The sequence below is a fragment of the Dasypus novemcinctus genome, chromosome 12 (genome assembly GCF_030445035.2).
Source record: "Dasypus novemcinctus isolate mDasNov1 chromosome 12, mDasNov1.1.hap2, whole genome shotgun sequence".
Lineage (NCBI taxonomy): Eukaryota > Metazoa > Chordata > Mammalia > Cingulata > Dasypodidae > Dasypus > Dasypus novemcinctus.
The window spans coordinates 106,253,518-106,276,895 of record NC_080684.1 but is presented as its reverse complement, the minus strand read 5'-3'; the positions used below and the strand labels follow the sequence as shown (position 1 = coordinate 106,276,895).

The following is a 23,378-nucleotide window of genomic DNA, read 5'->3' as shown; positions in this document are numbered from 1 at the left end:
GCCCATGGTTTCAGAGGTGTGCTGTGAGGACTCAGCTAGGCAGAGACCCCTAGCACAATGCTCTGCACTGCAGCCAATTAAGGAGCTGCTATTCCCATTTTAATTTGTAAGACACTGATCCAACAGAAAGCCTTGGCTTGAATCATTTGAAAGTGGCCTCAGTTTATACACAAGGAGTGGAGTAAGTTGGTCTCTCCCTTGCTTTCAAGTGGTACTTCCTGTTAACCATTTAGGGAGGTTTCTGGGTGCTGCTTCTGCTAGATTCTTTTCCCTCTTGTCACCCTGACTTGCATAAGGCCTAGTGTACCACAGAGGAACATCAAAGTGTCAAACATTTCCATTTTGTTTACTTTCCATTTATTCACATTTCATGGATTGTTATACTTCCTTAACAGGAGCATTCAAAAACTAATACAAACTGAGATTACACTGTTTGACAATTCAAGTATTTTAGTTTTACTTCCTATTTAAAATAAAAAGCAAACATTCTTAACCCATTTGATTGCTAAAACGTTTTACATGTTACAATCATGTCTGCATCAAACGCAGTCCTTAGTCCTTCCCATGATTATATAATGGCCTAGAATGGATGGGGTATGGCCCTGTGCTTGGAGGGCGGGACTGGAAGAAAAGACCAGAGTTTTCATCTCCCAGTACCACAGGACAAATCAATGTCTACTTAAAATTCCCATTTCCAGAATGAGAATACACAGGGGCTTGGGAGTTTACTCTGCAAGGCTTTTAAATGCATCATGCTTGCATTTTGACTCTTCTGAACATTAGAATGACAAATGCTCAAATTAAAACAAGCACCAAACACAACCTGTTTACTCTTAAAACTATAACAAAAAGGCCTTCTCAGTGAAAACTTGTTTTGAATTCTAATAGTCAAGGTGGAATATTGGAGCATTTCTCTTTTTCTCTATCCCACAACAGGTAGACTTTTTTGTTTGTTTTGGCATGTAGCATATAAAAAATGATTTACAATTGCAATTGTAAAACAGAATAATCCACTTAAAATCAGTACATAGTCAAGACTTGTCCTCCCATAGAAAACACAATCTAAAGTTAAAACTGGACATGTTCTCATTCTGTAATTCTAATAAGAACTCAATAATTTTTTGCTTACTAGGAATGCTCAAAAGGATGAAACAGACACACAGCAGTATTAAAAAAAAAAAAAGGCCACTGGGATACTCAGCATTTTTTGAGGGGCAAAACAATTTCCATGGCAGCCCATTCCCCCAAGTAACATACAAGGATTTCATATTTTACAATAAAGTCCACACATACTTATAGGCCCTATTTTACTAATACATACAGCTAGAGAACAAGTCCCTAAAGCATAAAAAGACTGAAGTGAAGAAAATATCACATTTTGAGTTGTGTACACATACCACGTTTTCCCCTGTAATTCTCATGTTAACAGTGGCCATCTTTAGCAGCAAAAATTTGCTAGGAATGTTGGGGTGGGAGTGGGAGGAAAAACAAACACCTATCTGCCAATTTAAAAATAAAAAATTAGTTTTGCACAGTAGTGTGGGGGAGGAGTCTAAGAGATAATCCAATCACTCTTTTCATGTTGTGTTCTCCTGAACAGACATTCCACTACACATGCTGAACGTTGAAAAGTTCTGCACAACCACCCAGGTGCTCCTAAAAGATGCCCTGTGAGCGTGATTATTCTGCTTGAGACCATGACAGTGTGTGTGGCTAAGCTGTAAACCTCTGGGACTTGTTCTCCTTTTGTATTTCCTCATTAGTCATTTAAAGGTAGAATAAGCCCGATGTGAAAGGGCAGAGTCAGTGGTACTCTAACAGTATTAACCACTTGTTTACTATGCTTCACACACACTATATAGCAAAGACTCATGGTTATTTCAACTCTAGAAAATAAATACTTCAATTGCCACATCTTCTCTAGGTTGAACAATGTGGCTAGGTTTGTGACTGCATCCCATAATAGTGCAAGCACCTTCTCTCAATATGTGTACATCCAAAGTCACATACCAGGCCCCATTCTCCTTGTGCAATCAGAAAACAGAGTAGTACATACATCTTAAACGGTGGCCCAATTACTTTGCTCAAGTATTTATGTTTTTGACCATAAAAATGCCTCTTTCCCCCGCACCTAAAAATTATAATAGCTTTTTTTATGAAAAGCTACTGTACCATATACAATTACATCAAAATGCAAACGTACTGAAGATCAGAACGTATATGTGAGCCCTTGGGCACGGACCCTGAGCCTCTATTTTAAAAGATCATCCTGGTATCAGTATTAAATAATTCGGGAGGAATGAAAATGGAAATGAAACAAACATCAGATTTGGCATCTAACTCACGTGCCCAGAGTCTTCAAAGAATGCTAGTATGAGTCTCTAACTAGTTACAGGAAGAGGGGGCCCTACCCCACAGCAGTCTTCTGTGCATGACTGTGCTTTCTTGCAAACACAAAAGGTAAACATCTTACTCTTAAAAAAGGTAAAAGGATATTTCAGATATTAAATGTAGAATAAACTGCTCTCTAAAGTTAAAGGCAAAATTTATGCAATTTTTGCTTCGCTTACCTTATTACATGCTTTCCTAGTTAATCCACAGGGCTCATGTCTAATGAATGCACCATGTGCTTCATTTAGTAAGCTTTTAAAGCCACACGATTCATCACGGTACAAATGACTAAGAGCATCACATCTTCTTCTTTTTGTACGGGCTTACTTTCCTTAATCTACAAACTATAAACTGCCAAATTTGTGCTTTTAAAACCAATTCCTGGCCGTCCCTCTCCATCCCAATTGCCTTTACTGGGACAGAGAAGTAACAGAACCTCAAGAATAAAACTACAAAATTAAAGAACTTCTGAAATACATCTGCACCTCTATAAGCTACTCATTTCCTTTTTAAAATGAAAAAGTAGTTCCTGAATCAGTAAAGCAGCTTACAGAGTCAAAGGAGTCAAAGGCCAATGTTTGCAAATAACAGGCTAACAGTAATTACTCTATTGCCGAAGGTGGCCATTTAGTACTCACATTTTAGCTTTAAAAGAAAACCAAAGACAAAACGTGTCACAGGGGGGCAGCACAGTCCATGTGGTGAAGGGTGCTGCCCCACAGCGAGCTGGGTGCACAGGAGAGAGGCCGCAGGCCAGGTTCTTTTTGGACCACACGTCGACTTGGTGGTTCTGCAGCCTTGACAGTGGGCAGCAGACCTAAAACCCACGGATCATAAAAGCCTTTGGGAAACCTCAGTGATACCCTGATTTCAGTCCATTAAGAAATCACTTACGGTTAGTTTAATAAACAGATGTACGTTAAAAATCTTCCAAAAAGTTTCATTCAAATGTATTTTTCACAGTTGACAGTTCTTAAGAAGGGAGAATAGTTTCTTGACACTTAACATTTAAAGGTTTTATTGGCCATATTAATTTTCCTCACAAAAGTTTTCAAGTTATCTTTACGTTCTTAGAATGTCAAAGTAGAAGAGAAGAAAAAAAACTCCTAAAGTCTAAGGGGGCAGTGTGTGTGTGTGGGGGAGCAGCAACTTGGCAATGATTTCTCCAAAGACCTCATGTTTTCAGACACCCTTTTTCTCCAGTAAAATTTTGTGCAACTCCTCTGCATCCTCACTTGTTTTCACCCGGACCAGCATGGTAACTGGGGCAGTGGCATTCTTCTCATCGATGGGTGGATTAGGAACACAGACAATAAGCACATTGTTTTTCCCTGTCCGGGTACATGGCATATTGGGTGAAATGAGAACGTTCAGCAATATGTTGCCTGCATTTAAACAAAAGAAAAATTAAAACAATAAAACTCTAGCTTCACGAAATGTGTCTTTAATATGCTAAACATTAAATACTGAAACAAAAACAACTTACACGGAATGTGTTGAAAACTGGGAGCCATCAGAGACATTATTAAAATGGTCACTGGGTCTCCAACACGGATGCTGGCCCAGTGTACCAGGGAGAGGAGCCCGAGGCCTGCGGGGCCGCCTTCTGCCCACCCTCCTTGCCCAGAGCTCTAACAGAGGCAATAGCCTCTCCCTGAGAGTTCGGCCCCCACTGAACACTGCACACTGGTGCATTTGAGGAAAAGCAAGTGGGCACAATCTGGAGTCTTCACCATGTCACATGGGACAAAGGAAGAATGAATGGTCTGCAAGGAAGAGGCCCCTGTCAACCAAGCACCAGTACAGCTCAGTGGCTAAGAGGGACATTACTATGATGTTACCATAAAGTAGTCAGTCAAGCCCATGGGAAAGCAAAATGCCCAGTGTAGTCGAAACCATCCAGTTTACCTTTAGCTTCTTAATCCCAATTTTAACACAGAAGAAAAGGAAATCTGTTTTGGTTATTACAGCTTTGAACGAACACATCTATATTTTTTTACTATTATCCCAATACTGAAACTAACTCCATAAATAATCGATAAACAAATGATTAATTTGGCCTGAATGATCTCTTCCATTCTAAAAAAGTCACGTATTTGAAAGGCTCTCACTGACTGAGATCAGCAATCAACTACGTGATGATGATGACTTTATACCCACCTAAGTTGGTGTCTGCCCGCACTAAAAGCTGTGTCTTCTGATTGGCTGTAGGTTTTAAGTGCAGAGTGCCTACACCCTTCTCTTTAAATTCATTGTCTTTCTTGTAGAACAATTTACACCTATGGAGAAAAACCAGTAGGAACCATCAGACACTTGGTGACAAGTCAGGTCTCAAGTTTCCTAACAGCCACTATTCACTCTTGGGTGGGAAAACCTGTACTAAAGGAGAGCAGAGGGAGCCTCAGGACAAATCTTTTCTTCCTGAGTGACTGGGTCTAAGAGCAAACCAAGGAAGAAAATCTGTTTAGATATTCTAGAACCTTCCCTATTTTGCCAAATTAAGTATCATTCCTACAAAACTTTTCAGCAGCTTTCTGAGGTGATCTGTGGTTAGGCAAAGCAGGGATAAACACCTCATCCTTCCCTGATCTGCTATTTGGCCCTGAGCTCAAGAGGATGGGCTGGTCCTTGAAGGACAAACATGACCTGTCCTTCCCATTCCCTTCCCCCCTTCTATTTCTTCAAGGGAGATCAAGGATTCCTTCTAGTACTGATCTCCCAAGATACTGAAACAAGCTGGGAAAGCATTCTTCGGCAAGACTTAATGATAACATAACCAAACACCTTTTGGGTATCCCATGTCAGACATCTCCTTAGGTTACTGATCACACCCAACCAAACTGAACCCAACCAGTTGGCTCCTTTGGCTCATTCTGATTAAGTCAGGGTCATTTCCTCATGTCACCTATGTAATGAAGTTTCAAAACAAGCAAAAAGCATTGTTAACGCTTTTAAAAGATCTCAAAAATAAAACAACATGGAAATTCCACAGCATATGGTGATTTGTGTCGTATGGGAAATTGCTGATTCATTATTCTGAAATTTCTGTATTAGAAAAATGTATCTTGGGAAGTTTCTCAAAAAGCATGAATATTTCTCAGTAAATATATTGGCAAATAGTACCAATTAATCTCATTTGGTTGAGAGGTAGATGAGATTACTTTTTAAAAGAAGCAGCTTCATTTAATAAAAACAAAACAACAGCTATCATTACTGGAGGGAAGTCAAGGTTACATTCTTAACGGGAAGGTTACTGGGCTGTGAGAAAATTCCAGAACAGTTAACTCCCTCTCCAAACTGACCACAACAGGAAGCAATCAGAAGTGCCTTCAAATTCAGACCAGAAGTAAAACCAAACCTGAAATTAGTGACTAGGTGATTTTCTTTTTAGAAGGAGAAAGGAGAAAAAGAGGTTGAGAAGTATAAGGAGAAGGGACAGGGGCAGGGAACAAGATAGGGAAAAGCCTGTCTCTTTGTAAAGTGCTTTAAAAGCAGGGAAAGAGCAAAATCTAACAGGAAAGAAGATATGCCCAGTACGGAATTTCTAGAATTGGTTTTTAAAAAATAAATAGACCAGGAAGTGGATGGGGCTCAGGCGACTGAGCTCCCGCCTATCATGGGAGGTCCATGGTTTGGTTCCTAGTGCCTCTTAAAGAAGAGAACTAGCATGATGGGCAGGCAAGGCAAGCTGACACAAGATGACACAACAGGTGACACAAGAAAAACCATTATGTTTTAATGAAAGACCCAATAAAGCAGGGAGCTGAGGTTCCCAGTGTGTCATAAAGAAAAAACAAGTCAGACAGCAAGCTGATGCAACAAGAGACACAAGAGGAAAAAAACATGAGAGACACAACAAAGCAGGAAACAGAGGTGGCTCAAGCAATCAGCATCCTTCCCACATCGGAGGTCCCGACTTCAGTTCCTGGTGCCTCCTAAAGCTACAGCACACAGCAAGCGCAAACAACGAGGGATGGGGAGAAATAAATAAATAAAATAAACCTTAAAAAAAAAAAAAAAAGACCAAGAATTCTTCCATGTTCCAGGTTAAAGAGGAGGCCCAGCCATCTTGACCCTCTCAGTAAAAGTCCGCAAGATGCCGTTTTCAAAGCTTCCATGCCAGAAGCACCTTGTATCTCTAAAACATGTTTGCTGAGTGGATTCTTACTTTTTGGAGTAAAAAGCATCTTCTTCTTTTACTTCAGTAACTACTACTTTGGGTGGTTCATCAGTCTCTTCTTCATCTCCACCTTTAAGAAAGATAACACTAACTCAGTAAGAATCATACCAAGTCATCAAGAGCTTGAAAAAGTGATAGAAATTTATCTGTCACCCCATACTGTAACCTTAAAACACAACCTAATTTTTTGGGGGTGGGGTTGGCCATGCTGGACTTTATTCTGTGGAAAATAAGTATCGCTTTTTTTTTTTAAGGCGATATTGGGATTGAACTGAGACCTCGTACATGCAAAGCTGTGTCAACCACTGAGCTACACCCACTCCTGGTATCACTTTTAATGGCTTCGCACTTTTAAATTCTGAAATAAATTCCAATTTGTAGAAGGCTCTGGAATGAAAAAAAAATCCATGCTTATGATTCAGTGAACAGGCAACAAACATTTGCAGAAAAATAAGCAGTCAACACTCAGTTAATGTTCAGAATATTCACTGGGAAATTTAAATCTCAGATAGGCCTCTAAAACCTTCATCCCCAAATGTTACTGAAACCATACTCACATAATAACCAATACTAGCAATGACCAAAATGGGGAAAAATAAGTTTTTACAGTTGTTGGAGTAATCTTTCCAAAGCCAAACACGAGCAACCAAAGGTCTGTTTGAACTGCCACACCCCCCCTGCTCTTCTGACAGTTCTCACGGTGACTACGTCGGAATAGGCTTGCTACTAAGGACAGCAGCCAAGGCACGTGAGCTACGCCACTAGGCACTAGGCACAGACCCGACCGGTGCTCTCCAAAAAAGGAAACAGCATAAAATTCACTGAACTAAAAAACACAGTTGTCTAGAAAACACAATTCTGGTGCTCAAATGATCCTAGATCACAAGGTTTAAACTTTAAAAAGGTACTGTGTAAGGCCATGGTTCTCACACTGGTGTGCCTTACTCTCTCCCCAGAAGTTTCATTTGTTTTATTCTGTTTAAAGATTCCAGGACTCCCGAGTTAGACTCTCCAGGGTGGGGCCCAGGCATTTGTTATTTTTACCACATATCCTAGGTCTTTCTGATGCACACGACCTGCCTGAGGGGCATCCTGCAGCATGTAGGCAACTTAATCCAAGTTCAACAGCCCTTCTACAAGCTACAGCATCCATATTCCAGCAAGGCTAAAGAACTAGGAAAGACTACACTGCCTTATTTAGGGCAGAGGCAGAGACAAAACCCAACGGAAGACCCTAGTTCCATCCTTGGTCTTTGAAGGCCCTTGCCCCAAGGACACATCTGAAGGTAAGGGCAAGAGAGAACAGTAATGCAAGTCTAGCTCCAGACAGAATTATGTTCCGTGGTAAACTGGCAACTGCAGTTTTCTCAGCAGTCAGTATGTTAATGTACATTTTACTGCTCACAAGCATGTTTAGACAACATTTGTTCAGAACGATCATGTAACGAAGGTGTATTATTATGCTACCCTACTTTTTACAGAGCTAAGTGCAAGGGAAGGAGGTGAGGGCCTGAGCAAAGTGCCGGGACCAAGGCCCAGGTTTCCCACCTGCCTGGGTGCAGTATGAGACTCCCCAAGACAGACTTGCCACTTAGACACCATTGCTGCCATGTGGAAAAGCGGCTGCAATCAAGCCACGTTTTGGAAAAACACTGTCAATTTAACTGTTTCCCATGGCTATAAACAAACCAACCCTACTTTTTTCATTTTAAAGGGACCAATTATAGTCAAAGTATTTTTCCAAGTGACTTTAGTCAAATCTCCCAAATACAAATAAATTCAGTAAATACTGATCAAACTTTTTCAATAAAACCCAATTTCCAAAAAAAAAAAAAAAAAAAATTTACTTAATTTTATATGTTTCAAAGTCATTCTTACATATTTTTATATTGCTAGTCTTTATAACAACCCTACAAAATAGATCTTATTTTCATTTTATGAATAAGGAAAGTGAGGTTCAGAAAGGCTAATAAACTGTCCATCTAAGAAATGATGGAAGTCATATAACTTGAATCCAGGTCTGTGTAAATAAAAAGCTTCCATTTTTCCCACTAATCATGAAACATAACTCTGGAATAAATTAAACTTTTAGGTATAAACTTTCTATTTACCTTTGCATTCATTATTGCCACCTTCTTCTTGGTTCTCTGTTTTAGTGGAAAATGGAGAAGAAACTGGTTTATTCTGGGTGACATCTTTGCCAAATAAACCGGTGTTTCCATGGGAAAAGGAAAATCCAGTCAGGGAGCCAGAGCTTAGTGAGCCCAAAACAGAACTATCAATTTTCTTGCCAAAATTAAATGAGGCACTTGTTGCTCCTAATGATGGGTCCATTTTCTTTTCGTACACAGCCTCCGTCTTCTTTTCAGATGTATCCTCAGTTTTGTTGCCATGAAACAAAAAAGTTGATTCTTGCTGTAATTTTGTTGAACCATATAGGGAAGGAGACTGTGTTTCAACCAACATTTTGTTAGTTTCGCTTTCAGAATGACTGCTCCCACTGTTCCCATATTGCTGTTCAATATTTGCTAAATATTTCTCGTAGTCTTTAAAGATAGGCGTCAGATCACAGAGTGGGTTTGTGTTCACGTGCTTCACTATCCAGTCCCGCACAGAGCAGTTCAGCGCAGCTAACTGCTTATGATAGGCGTTCCCATGGTACACCTTATCTGAAGCAAAGGCAGAGCAGGAGGGCTGCTGATTGTCACCATTAGTTTTGGGATTTGAAACCTTTTTCTCAACCACTGAGGTTGGGCCATTTGCAGTAACTGAACCTACAGGAGATCACAGGTTTAAAGAATTTATTTAGAAGTTAACATACTGACCTCTTATTTTTTTTTTAGCGTATCTTAATATTTTAGTGACACTTCAAGAAGTATATGCACATCTAATATTTAGAAATTAGTTTTCAGTAAAGCTGTTTATCACAAAAATCAAAGCAACCTTTACACAAGAAAAGCATCCATTATATGCTTGCATTAAGCCTCTACAATTGTAAAACAATATTTTCCTTCCAAAAGGATGCACATTTCAAACAGAACTGTCAGAATATCAGGTTATCATTAAACTTAAACTTTCAAGGTTGTAGGGAAGAATATAAAGTAGTTAAATCGTAATAGAAAATCAATTATTTTAATCACACTAAACATTCTACCTATTTAAAATTAAGCAATAAACGCTTAGTACTTGCTAAATGTAAGCCAATCAATCAGGATCATTTCAAAGAACTCAGAGTTTAAACCACAATCCCATTCTCACTTGCTAATCCCAAGAGTTCTCGATTAACTCCCTGAAAATGGGATCAGGCAATCAACACACCCCATGTAGGACACAGATGGACCAGGAGGAGCGCGCGACCAGGGGCCATGTGACCTGGGCCCTCCACAGCCATTTTGGCGCATAGGGTAAGCCCTGGGTATGCGTATCATGCATGAATGAGAGGGAAGGAAAGCCTGGAGAGAGGGTCTAAGAGCTTCCTTTTCCCCTTGACTCTTAGAAGGATCTTTCTCATTTCGTAGCTGAGGATTCTGAGGCTCAGAGTTTAGGGACTTTTACATCCAAGTCAGAGCTGGTTAACTGGTAGAACTGAGAACAGGACCTATGTCCATTCTGGCTAAAAAGACTGTGATATACCCACTTATTCTATAAATGGTTTAAATCTAGTGATTTTTCCATCCATTTCATTATTACCCTGGTTTTTGCTTACACAGTCCCATGACCCAGGATAAATACAAGAAAAATATCTTTACAAAGTTCTTTTTCACAGATTATATTTAGACACATGGCCAGGGGAGGAGAACTTACCAAAGAGTGCTTTAGTCTCTGCTGCTGTCTTGGTACCAGAAAAGGAAGGGGCACTACTTAGGCTAGTTCCATTTGACAGTCCTTCTAAAGGCTTCACTCCAGCACCATTACCAAATCCGGAAAATCCTCCTCCTCCTCCTCCAGAAGGTACAACCAAACCTTTAAAACCTTTAAAGGCACCTCCACTATCAGACTGAAACAAAAAAAAAGAGCATTAGGTGAGTTTCCTTTCTATCAACAAATAAGCAAGCATGTGACAATACCTTGGCTAAAGAGCACCTCAAATCCTTATGCAACCGGCAGTATAAGGAAACTGCTGGCAGAGGCAGAAAGAAGTAGGAAAGAAAAAAGAAACGTTTTAGTTACAATGACAGTTCTATAATCCAAAACTGCACTGCTGAAATAGGATAGTCATAATTTACACTGAAATGTATATTTTAAAATTTTAAAAAAACATTCCTTTAGCAAGGTCTAGTAGACCTTTCCCAATGTCTACCTTTTTAACATTTCTAAGATGTTTTTGGAGTATTGTAGAAAGAGCACAAATCTTAAGTTTCTAAATAAATGGAATTATAACCATAATCTTATCTAAAAATTAAACTTGAACCTCACCATTTTAAAAATATTAGCCTAATATTACTGCCTCTTTTTTCCAAAACAAAAGTCTCAGTCACATTTACAGGATCTCAGGTGTTTATTGACCAAGAACACACTTAACTGGATTGTTTTTCTCCATGGCACTTATGGAGAAAAATTACTACTATATATTTATGAGCCCCAGTATTTTCAGTGAATGAGCCACGAAACAGTCCTCCATTCAGTCACTCAATTTCCTCTCCCTCCCTCAACACTTGAACCCACCTAGTCACCAGTCCTAAGGCAAGAATGAAATCAGACCAGAGAAACACCTGGAATAGAAAACCTTAATAGAGCCACCACAGAATGTGCATTTGAGAAGGTTCACTTCCAAAGTTGCCACCCAAGAAGTGCAAACTGGCCTCTGTTGCCTGATAACAGATGTCCAGGCCACAAAGAAAGCACTTACTTGTTGGAATAGAGGTGAGGGGCAGGGACTGTTAAACATACATTTCAATTCAAGAGTTATCTTTTATTCTTCTGGGCACGGGGCTGGGGGTGGGGGGACACCAACACTTGAAATGCTTCTATCTTAAAGGACTCTCCCACCCACACCTCAATCCCAGGGAGTAGATGTGACTCTGAAAACAGACCTACAGTTCCCTTTTTGACTCCTATCTAATACCACTTCTCCTGTTCTCCTGCCTTCTGTGCTGTTGCTTAGTTTTTCTTCTTTATATTGTCACTCAACTTGAATTTGACTATATCTTATTTCCTCATCTAGATAAGCCTCCTTTATGGTACAGACCTCATACTTACTAATTTTAATTTTTTTTTTTAAGTCTCCCCTGGCCCACATCAAGGATTTTCACAAGGAAAAAACATTTTAAAAAACCATTTGTTGGGGACAGCCTGCCAAAAAAAAAAAGAAGCATTTGTTCTGATGGATCCCCAAGGTGGGACTGCTCTCTAACTCAGAAACCCAATCAGGGTTTAAAACCAAAAGCTATAAGGAAACACTCACTTCAAAGCCAACATTTCTTCGCTTTGCCTTCTTGATGGGTCTATTCTTCAAAACTTCCTCACTGGCCACAGAGAATGTTCCCACCTGGAGCAGGATACAGATTAAAACGCAGTAAAATAAGGGCAAAAAGGAGAAAAAGTTGGACAAAAATGTTAGAGCAAACTTATGTAATATCTGCTAGTTTTTAAATACTGTTAATATCAAAAACACAAATTATGGAAAGGGTAAGTTTAAAAAATGTTTATAACTATTATTTATCTTGTGAGTGCCAATTCTAACTAGGCGAAACAGTAATCTTCAAGAATCTAGGACACCAGGCTACAAATCACAATCCAAAGAGGGAAACATATGTACATAGTGATTTAAGACCAAGAGCACCAGAACTTTGGTACAAAAATGTTAGACTTGATTGTATGCTTTATTAATATGTATCAATGATTTCCACCTGTAGTTACTTCAGATCATATTGAACTTACAAAAGGATCCCTATTCCCATAGAGGGCAGCTGTCCGGTGGCACTTGCCCCTTAAAGTTAGTGCCCTTCCACAGTTATTTCACGAGAACCCATCTAAACGTGAGCTCTTTCATTCTTGAAATATTTTAAGGTCAAATCAAAGTGAAGCAAAGCAAGTGTAACCCTGAACACAACAATGCCTGAGACCTAGGGAAAAAAACAAAAGCCAAAGTCTTAGTAAAAAAGCACTAAGTCAGTCAGTCAGAAGTGCTAAAAAGACCCGCTGATGCATTAGTGCACCTGTGATTCTGCTTTACTTGGAAATATGAATGAATATATTTGCAAAGGAAAAAATATTAGCACTAGAAAGATTCAGAAAGCAAAAACACAACAGCCTAAGAATAAGCTTGAAAACACTCTTACAGGTTTTTAAAACTTTTGTTTTACTTAGCACTAGTCTACTAACTTGAGAGGCTAACTGGGTTACAGATTTCCTTAGTGAACTGGCCTGGGAGTATCAAACTGCTGATAAGGCACTAGAAAGGCAGTTATGTTCTAGTCTTCGGAAGAGAAAAAACACACAGTTCCTTAGGGAAGAGCACTTTTATCTTGCTGGGAAAGCACCTAGGCCAACCCAGGAGGCACAACATCCAACCTCTATTCCTATTAACCCAATTGTTGGAGGGGGTCTCAGAGCCACTAAAAGAGCATGAAATAAAGCAGACATCAGAAGAAGGCAGGCAACTTCAACTTTCTGAAATCTAAAACTAAGGTATGGCAGACTGGGATGGTGGTGTGGCACTGCTTTTCAAGTTCGAGTGCCAAGTTCATGACTAGATCACTTAAGTCACAACAGTCATGACTGAAATGACTTTCTCAAAACCATGGATTTAGAATGCTGCAAGTATATGAAATTGAGGGGGAAGGTCCTAATATAAAGGAGCAGCATATTTAAGAAATAGGTGAAAAGCACACTCAAACGTCATCAGTACATTTCTAAATGAAGTATAGGTCATAAAGAACATATTAGTTCCTATTCAGGATATATTTAAAATGCCTTTTTTTTATACCAAATATCACTGATTGTACTTTATGGATGGATTTATGTTTTATTAATATGTATCAATAAAATCTGTTTAAAAAAAGGTCTTAAAAAAAAAGTAGTTGTAGATTCACAGAAAAATCATGTAGAAAGTAGAGTTCCCATATACCCACCCCTGTCTCTCATACACAGTCTTGTTATTAACACTTTGCATTAGTATGGTACTTTTCTTACAATTGATGAAATCATATTATAAATGTACTATTAACTTGATCCCACAGTTTATATTAGGGATGGCTCTTTATTTTTTTAAAGATTTATTTCTTTCTCTCCCCCTCCTGCCCCCCGCCAGTTGTCTGTTCTCTATTTGCTGTATATTCTTTTGTCCGCTTCTGTTGTTGTCAGCGGCACTGGAATCTGTGTTTCTTTTTGTTGCGTCATCTTGTTGTGTCAGCTCTCCGTGTGTGCGGCACCACTCCTAGGCAGTCTGAAATTTCTTTCGCGCTGGGCAGCTCTCCTTACGGGGCACACTCCTTGCACGTGGGGCTCCCTTATGTGGGAGACACCCCTGCGTGGCAGGGCACTTCTTACGCCCATCAAGACTGTGCATGGGCCAGCTCCACACGGGTCAAGGAGGCCCGGGTTTGAACCGCGGACCTCCCATGTGGTAGACGGACGCCCTAACCACTGGGCCAAGTCCGCTTCCCGGGGACGGCTCTTCAAAAGGTCTTTTATGTTATCCAAAGACTTACCAGGAACCTCAAAATGAATTTAGATTTAGCAAAGCAGGAACTCATTCTTAGAGAAAACACTTTTTACCTCTTCTGCTTCATCTTCTTGATCCCAATTCCTATCCGTCAATTCCTTCTCAGCAATTCTTTTTGCCATTTTTTCCAAACCTAAGTTGTAAAAAACAGGAAGAAAAAGCTATTTTTTTCTAGATGAATATATAACTCTTAAGAAATAATTTTTAAAATGCACTCCAGCATGAAACAAGATAAAAACAGTCCCAATACCAGTGGGAAATACTTCAGTGAGAACTTTACAGGGCCAGTATTGTTAGGATCCAGGTATTGCAACCCAGTAGAGGGTTTTGCTAGGAGGCAGCAGAAGTCTTTAAGAAACAGGCATTCTTTCGGAGCAACACTAAAAGAATCAAATCCATTTGGAAAAATTAAAAGGAAACAATGATTTTTAAAAGCCTGGAATATAAGTACTACATATGATCAACAAGTGCTTCACCTAATTCATTTTAGGCAAATTACACTTACAGTCTTGCCACAGGCAAAAATTTTTTTAAGGGAAGTGCTGGCGATTGAACCCAGGACCTCATACACTGGAAGCAGGCACTCAACCACTGAGCTACACCCCTCCTCCAAGCAAAACATTTTTAATATTTAAATTTCTCTTTAAATGATCCATTAAAGAAGTTCATCCTTAGGTAAGAATTTTAATAAGGCACTGGGAATACCTTCACAACACTAGTACTCTTCTTTAGGCTCGAGAGAGCCGATAAAAAATACATGTTTCCCAGAACTGAACATTTAACCCCTCCAAATAGTATAGTGTTAAGTAAAGACATCTTTTAAATGCCCAAAATATGATTAACATGGAGGTGCCAACATTTTGAGAATATACAGCCTTTCAAAAATAAACCATCAGTTCAACTCCTTAGGGGCGGACAACGGAGACAAACAGCAGGGGAAAAACTACCATCTCGGGACTGCTTTTAAAGGGAACAGAGTAAAGCGGTGGCCTGGAGCGACAAGAAAGTGGGGCCAGGCCAAAGAGGAACCGGGACAAGGAGAGAGGTGAGATGAAAAAGAGGGAAAGAAGGACCAAGAGCACAGCCAAGGGCTAATTCGAGAAGGCCACGCCAGGACCACCGAGGCCCGCTCCGGCCTCCTACCTCCCCGCTGGGCCGCAGGGGCCCCGCGCCCGGGCGAGCCTTCCCGAGCCGGACACCGCGGCCCCGGCAGGTCGGGCCCGGGCCCGGCTTCACAAACAGCCCCCGGGGGCGTCGCTGCTGTCATCCCGCCCCACCCGGCCCGGCTTCCCCGCCTCGCCCCGCCGGCGACACTCCGCTGGCCCGGGTTCCCCTACCCCAGGCCCGGGTCCTGGCCCCTGGGCCCGCACCCCGGCTCCCGCCCTCGGCGCCCTCTCCCTCCCAAGCCGGCTTCTCACCTCCCGGGCGGCCGCCGCAGCACTCGCTCGGCTGTGGGCGCGGTGAAGGCCAGAAGGTCCGACGTCGCTGTCCCGGTTGCTGCGCTCGGGTCAAGGCGGCGGCCGGTCGCTCCGCGGAGAGCTCCTGGTCGCTTCCGGTGTGCTGAGAGCCTCCAAGAACTTCGTGATCAGCAAGTCCGGACTCTCAAACACCTTATACTCCGGGGACCTCGTCTCTGCGCGCGCGGGTGTGAGGGGGAAAAGCTGTCGGCTTAACCAGAGATCGCTGGAGAAACAGCAGCGAACACACTCTGGGCCGCCATTTTGTAGCTCGAATCTACCCCTCAAAACCAATTCGAAAAGACAAGGAGGAAAGAAACGCCCGCGTCCAGCTACTGCGCAAGCGTGCCGGCACCTTGGCCCGCAGCTCCTTCTTATAGGGGCAGTGACGTCACTCAGCGCCTGCGCCTAACCGCTCGGAAACCGTCGCTGGGAGGAGCCTATCCGCCGTACGCATGCGTGCGCATGCGCACTGTCCGCAGCCGGCGTCTTCGCGTTTAGTTGTTTGATGACTGCTGTTGGCGTTTGTGGTGTTTCAGGCGCGAGTAGTTGCGGTTGGATCCGCGCGACTGGGGTCTTCTGTGGAGCTCGGGAGAGGATGGTCAGTCCAAGAGCGTGATCGAGACGCGTGGCGTTTCCTTGAGGGGTGCTGGAGGGCTAATGAGCATAGGCCGTCTGAATCAGGAGGATTCCATGTCAGGCAGCCTCCGCTCCACCATCGATTTCCCTCTGGAACAGAGCAGAGGTGGTCCTGCTGCGATTATCTGGAACTTGGAAGTTGCTCACCTTGCGGGGATGTTAAGTGAATCCTAAAGGCCGGGAATTTCGGAGTAAGGCGGGCCTGTATCACCTCCTTCAACCGCCTTCTTCATGGAGAAAAAACGGACCCACCTATTCATCAGTTAACAGTTTTTGCTTTCTGCTTTAGGTGCTCTAGACGTCAAGTCACTTGCCCAAAATTGCACAACTAGTTAAGATTGATTTAAAAATTATTAATGCAATTTAGGATCTCAGCTTTCTTGAGGGATTCATGAATCGGGCAACATCCCATTCAGAAAGTATCCCCGGAGAGGGTGGGAGGGAGAAAATTGTGTAAGGCAAAGGTGGAGGCAACTGAGGAAAAGTTCTGATTGGCTCACATTAAGTTCCATTTTACTTGGGGGTGTGTGGGGAGCTGTCTTACAGAGTGGAGAGCCGATGGTTGCTCAGGAATGAAGAAGGAATTTAGCCAACATAACTGATGGGCTGTATTTAAATTTGATTTGCTGGGCTAGCCAGGTAAGGTTTTGGTTGTGCCAATGTGACACTTCACATGAGCACCTTCGTGTTGGGCCCACTGAATTTTATTTATCAATACAAGGAAGATGAAATATATTGGCTGGCTTTTAAACTGTCCAGTTTCTGTTATTGTGCTTCTGTTGGAAAACTTCATTTTCAAACAGTAATAGGTTAAGACACACAAACTAATTTTGAACTCTCCTTGTCTTAACAGGATATTAACCATATGCCACTGTGGGAAATGAGACCCATTATTAATTGGGAAACTCACTTCTTTTCTGAAGCATATTTACTCTTAAAACTGGTTTTTAACCTTTTTTGGGGGGAGGGGAAGTTTATGGATATATTGAAAAGCTAAAGAAGGTTCACACATATACACATGTAGAAAGCAAATTTCCATATAATTTCAGAGTGTTTATGAACCTTTCCTGATAGCTCATCCTTGGACCCTGGGTTAAGAACTAAAAAAAATATATATTTTTTTTAAAGAACTAAATTATACATATAAGGGTGAGAAATTAAAAAGGCGTCTACTTTTGACATTTAAGGATAAAGTCAAATTAGTTCCCTGCCAAATGTTTACTACCCCCAAAGACAAGAAATCTAAAACACATTTTGCTAGATATATGTTCTTTTTCTGTGGAGAGATGTGAAAAATACCTAGCCAGGGAATTGTATGAGATTTTGTATATTTTAATTTCAAAAATCTTTCACACCATCCTTATGAATTGGGTGGGATAATATGAACTATTTGCAAAACTATTAGAAAAACTATAACCAGACTCTGTTGACTAACAGCATATGGTGAAGGGAGAGGTCTTTAGTGGCATGCTTTTTTAATACTGTCAGTGTTTTTACTTTCATGAACAAAAACAACTTAGAGTACAGACCATTCATGAAAATAGGACATGACTTCCCAGAGCCATCTGAATGGTGAGTGACAGAGCCCAGCACTCACTTCCAGCCCAGTGTCTGCTCCATGTATCCTTTCAGCAGACATTGGGTGCCTGCTGTGGTGTCCCCACAGGCTGATAGTGTGTAGGCATCTCTTTCAGCAGGTTTCCCAGGTCAGCTTTTGCACATGTCACCCCTTGGAGACTACTGTAAAACCTCACTTGAACCTTTCCAGCAACCTTAGTCCCCCAGACCCACACAGCAGGCAGTCTCCCCACAAAAAGGCAGTCACAGACTTCAGCATCTTTAACCCCAAACCTGTCAATTTATCTTCATCCTCACACAATTTCATTTTCAACCACTGAGATCCCAAGAACCTAGTACAGTTCTTAGTACACCATAGGTACTCACTAGAATATTCACCAAATGAAGGAACTCTTTGTTTTCTTTGTGAGAAACATTCTACCAGACATTCTGAGTTCTTTTCTGGCTAATAGCTTGTGAATCTTCATATTTGGTTCTGTCTGCATGAAAGTCTTTCATTCCATACTGTTTATAGTGCTTTCTTATAAATTGAGTGATTTTTGTTATTCACTGCAAAGTATAATTTCTAGTCCGCTCATATGAACTCTAGGTTGTTACAGTATAGGGGACATACATTGACAGCTGAGATTGTGATATACTTTATTGTATTTGACATTGAAATGTGGCTTAGGTAAAATCGCAACTTTTATTCTGGCGATAATAAAATACCTTGTAAGGCTAAGGGAAATAGCACATTTACTTCTTTACACATTGTAACATGCTGTAATTGATGCCTTTCTAAGGTAAATAAACATTTATACATAAAATAGCACTTTAGCTCACTTGCATGTTATAGGATGGATTTCAGTGCTTACCAGAACAACAGCTTTAAACTGGCTGTACCTGAGGAAAATGGCAGCAGGTTGCATGCAGACATCTTTTGAATTTGGTTCCTTCCATTTAGTGAGGCTTTTTCTCTCTCATTTTATGAAATAAGCCTCCAAAGTTCTTAGTCACTTTTTTCTGAAATCCACCTTTCAAAAATTCCTTCCAATTTGTTAACTCCTGAGAATTAAAGGCTTTTTATGGTTGTCAAGCTGGGTCACTTTCATATACATGTTCAGTAAATAAATATGCAGGCATGTTAGTTTACCTCATTCATAGTGAGTTTACAGTGATGTAAACGTGCCTTCCGTGGCAGGAATCACCATTGTGTAGTTTATCCATGTGCTCAAGTCATAAATGTGTCAGAAAATTCAAGCCTAGTTTAACCTAGTAAAGAAAATTGCAAGATAATGGTGCTTTAGCCTTTAAGTGTCTTTGGAAGAGGCTTGAACCATGAATGATGGTCATTCTCTGTTTGAATTTAACCAGGAAGCACCCAACGATACTGCAGACCTCACTGAACTTCTAATACTAAGGAATTGAAAACCAAAGGAATCTAGCATTAGCCGGTCAGAGTACTGCTGAAGCTCCCAAGCTGGATAGAAGTTGACAGCTCTGTTGTGTCTGGAACAACCTCTTTAAATCCTGCAATGCACTTGCACTTTTCTCCTTATTTTGTGTCGTTTGTTGGCAGATATCTGTGCCCTATCCTAAGGTGTCTTGTGCCTGTAGGAAAGGAAAAAAGGACAAATGAGCAGTCAGCATGCAGTGCTAAAAAGGATGTCTTTTACCACCTTTCTCCTTCCGTTCTTGGTTTTCCAGGAGTTTGGCTTTGAATACTGATCAAATGACCTCAGTGGGCAAAAAAGAATAGATATTGAAGGCAGCCAGCACGCAGGGTTTGGAGTTCCTATCAACCAAGCACAGGGCAAGAGATTCCTAACTAGTTGTGCTGCAGGAACTCAAGTCCTTGGAACATGCACATAAACCCAGACCTGGTCTGAAAGCTTCAGAACCAGAAGTCCAGTGGATGATGAGTGTACAACAAAGGACAGATGTTCTTGGAGAGACTCGTTTCCTTGCAGGATTCTTCTCGCCTAAGCTTGAAACTAGAGTGGAAAGGCCTCCGCTAGCTGTTGGGACAGCAGAGGTTATCAAAACTGAATGAGGGAAGGAGGATGAATAAAATCATATAATGTGATGAAGAACATGAGTTTTAGAGTCAGTCTCCTTGAGTTTGATTCTTACTCAAACTCACCACCTGGGCTTACTTCGCTGGGCTGCCTTAGACAAGTAATTTAACTCTCTGAGCTTAGTTTCCTCATCTGTAAAATGAGGGTGAGAGCTGCTCCCTGGGGTCTGAGGATTCACACAGTAAGGCATTATTAAGACAGTGGCCTCTATTTTTAAGTTCCTAGGAGCTTTCCCCTCTAAACACCACAAAATATTTTTATAATTCTTTTTTCAAATGGGTGTCTTGGTTTAAAAGAGTTGTTATAAAAGGTTTTATTTAGGAAATGATAATTGTTTTCCTTTTTTTACTGATGGAAATTTAACTGATGAGGTTTTGGCCTCTGTACTGAAACTAGTATGGTCATACGAATTCCGTAATTCTGACTAAAAGCAAAATCTGTGGTGTTTTAGCAGGAGCAGTTTTATTGTGAGTTAAATTTATGGCTTCCAGTGGGCTTTTTGAAATATTGCCCTGGGGTCAGGGACCCTGGTTCCCCTTCATAGATTTGAGACTGGATCTTTCTCAAACTGAACACATTTGGCTCCATAACAAAGGACTAATGATTACATTGAGGTTCGGCTAGAGTCTCTGAAGACTCTGGGCAGATCATAGCTTCTTTTGTCCTAGAGATTCCAATTCTTGATAGCCTCGCAACCTGTCACAACCTGTGTTTTTCATATTTCAGTGTTCAGTGCAAAAAGATGAATGGCTAAATTTTGTAGGGCTGTTATTCTATAGATGTTTATAGTCCCTTAAAGCAATAATATTATGTGTATGTGGGGAAGAAACCTCTTCAAGATACTGTGAATTTTATACAAAGCATATTGTATCATTTTTCTGGGAACAAAATTAGCTGATAAGAAGAATTAAATAGTGAAAGAAAAACACTGAGAGACATGGTCAGCGAATGAGAAGCAGGGACCAGTGGTGGCAAGGCAAAAATTGGACCAATAACAGTCATTAAGGGGATGGCTTTGGGGTTAGGCCTTTCAAACTCTTCCCCTGTGCTGGGGATGATGTCACTGGGGGAAGGATATATACCTGAACAAAATTGGCCTGCTTTTGGTAGGGAGGGGGTGAACTGATGCTGGGAACTCATTTAGTAGTATCCAGACGAGTATATACATGAAGTGACCACCACATGCTCTTAGGTTGCATTAATTGGAGTATAATATTTAGAACAGGGAAGCGGTCTCTTCCTGCGCCCAGCAGTTGAGACACACTTGGAGTAGGCACATGGGGAGGCAGCACAGAGGGTATAAGTTAAAAAATGCAGGGCCCTGGAGTCAGGCTGCGTGCACTTTAATGTCACCTTTCGCTTCCTGACTTTGTGACCATGAGCAAGCTGCTTAACCTAGCTGTGTCTGTTTCTGCAAGGGCAAAATGGGGAATGAGTTACCTGTCTTATGGGGTTGTTGAAGATTAAATTGAGCTAATACAATTAGGGCTTACAATGTGGCCTGGCACATAAGTACTCAATAAAAATAGGTTTTTATGGTTAGTCAGCTCTGGGTGGTTCTATAAAGAAGCACACAGGCAAAAGACAACAGGTTGAGGGGATAGCTATAAGAGTAAGGGGGCAAACATGCCATATAAATGAAGAGTGAAGGGAAGTTAAGATGAGAAAAGAGAAAACTCAGAGAATTTAGAAAACTTCTCGCATATTTGGAGAAGTCTTATTTCATGTTCGTCCTAGGCAGTATTCCGGATGGCTCAGAAGTAGGACTTTGTAATAAAAAGGAGTGCTGTGCTCAGGGAGGAAGGCGGTAGGATAGAGTTGGGAGAAAATAGTTTCATATCCTAAAGCCCACAGTTGGAATGCCAGTTCTATCACTTGCTAACTCTATGACTGGGGGTTTACTCAAATTATTTGAACCTCAGTTTATGTATCTCTAAAATGGAAATAATCATGCCATCTGTTGATGTTTTGCCTGAATAAGGTGGTGGGGACGAGGCAAGGGGAGGCACAAGTATAGCACCAAACGACTTTATCTTCCAGGGGCTGGCCTTCAACTTTGCAGGTTGGAGGGTTTCTTACTAATTTACCCCGAGGTGATCTTGGTGATAGACTGACACTCCCATCTCTTCAGTGTTGTAGAGGGTGAATAGTGGCCCTCTAAAAGCTATGTCCACATCCCAACCCCTGGACCCTGTTAATGTGATTCCATTTGGAAAAAGGGTCTTTGCAGATGCAGTTAAAGACCTTGAGATGAGATTATCCTGGGTTATCCGCCTGGGCTGAATTCTCCATATAAGAGGGAGAAGGAGAAGGCGGCTGGGTGAAGACAGGCAGAGATTGGAGTTAAGAAAGGAATACCTGGAGTCACCAGATTCTTGAAGTGGCAATAAAACACCCTCCCGTAGCCTGTGGAGGGAGCGCAGCCCTGCCCGCACCTGGTTTCTGACTTCCAGCTTCCAGAACTGCGAAAATAAATTTCTGTAGTTTGAAGCCACCAAGTTTGTGGTAATTTGTTACACCAGCCCTAGAAAATGAGTACAAGGGTTATGCATAAAAAGAATGCCAATTTTTTATAATTGTTTGGAATTTCTTGTTAATTTGACTTAAATTCCTTTACCAGGGCACTCTGTTTCCCAGTGTTGAGGCTCCTGGGAAGCTTAATAATGTTTTCTATGCAGTATGATCTTGTATGAAAAGCAAAATGTTTTGTGTTCAAATAAATCGGTGAATTTTTTGGTTAAATAGTTTAAAGCAACTTTATATCAGAACCTTGTCAGCACTTTTAATAGGCTAATGTGCTTGTAAAGCTCCAGTGTTAAGGGAGCTCACCTTTTACTTAATGACAAAATTCTATTACTTTAAAGAGCATTTCTCAGCATTGATATTCCACTGGCTTTTCTTCCGTAAATGCTGAATTGCAGGAGAGAAAGAAGGATAGTTCTGAGAGAGATTTCTCTCAGACCAGGAAGTGTCCTAAAGACGGCATATCTCTGGCCCACCGAGCAGAGCACTTTGGTAGTAACCAGAATGCTTGCAGCCCCCGGGTTTCTCATCTTTTTCACCTGGACAGAGATGGATTCACAGGCAAACAACAAGGGGGCAGGAATAAAATAAATGAAGTAAAAAAAAAAAAAAAAAGATACCAGTTATATTAGTCAGCCAAAGGGGTGCTGATGAAAAATACCAGAAATTGATTGGCTTGTACAAAGGGTATTTATTTGGGGTAGAAGCTTACAGATACCAGGCCATAAAGCATAAGTTACTTCCCTCACCAAAGTCTATTTGCACGTGTTGGAGCAAGATGGCTACCACTGTCTGCCAGGGTTCAGGCTTCCTGAGTTCCTCCCTTCCTGGGTCTTGCTTCTCTCTGGGTTTAGGATTCCTCTCTTCCCAGGGCTTGCTTCTTCCTG

General features: G+C 41.2%; 1 protein-coding gene and 1 long non-coding RNA gene across 2 annotated transcripts; one reads left to right on the top strand and one right to left on the bottom strand.

Moving 5' to 3' along the window:
- Nucleotides 1–340: 340 nt before the first annotated feature.
- NUP50 (nucleoporin 50) lies at nt 341–16,087 on the bottom strand. The gene is made up of 8 exons (XM_004453430.4): nt 15,656–16,087; nt 14,291–14,370; nt 11,976–12,059; nt 10,376–10,568; nt 8,683–9,345; nt 6,560–6,641; nt 4,552–4,670; nt 341–3,776 (listed from the first exon to the last, which is right to left on the bottom strand). Exons 2-8 carry the CDS (start codon nt 14,357–14,359, stop codon nt 3,574–3,576), a joined length of 1,413 nt encoding a protein of 470 aa, XP_004453487.2. The 5' UTR covers nt 14,360–14,370; nt 15,656–16,087; the 3' UTR covers nt 341–3,573.
- Nucleotides 16,088–16,183: 96 nt separating this feature from the next.
- On the top strand, nt 16,184–23,106 carry LOC131280668 (uncharacterized). The gene is made up of 2 exons (XR_009188385.1): nt 16,184–16,295; nt 19,265–23,106. It is a non-coding gene; the product is annotated as an uncharacterized lncRNA (long non-coding RNA).
- Nucleotides 23,107–23,378: the final 272 nt, after the last annotated feature.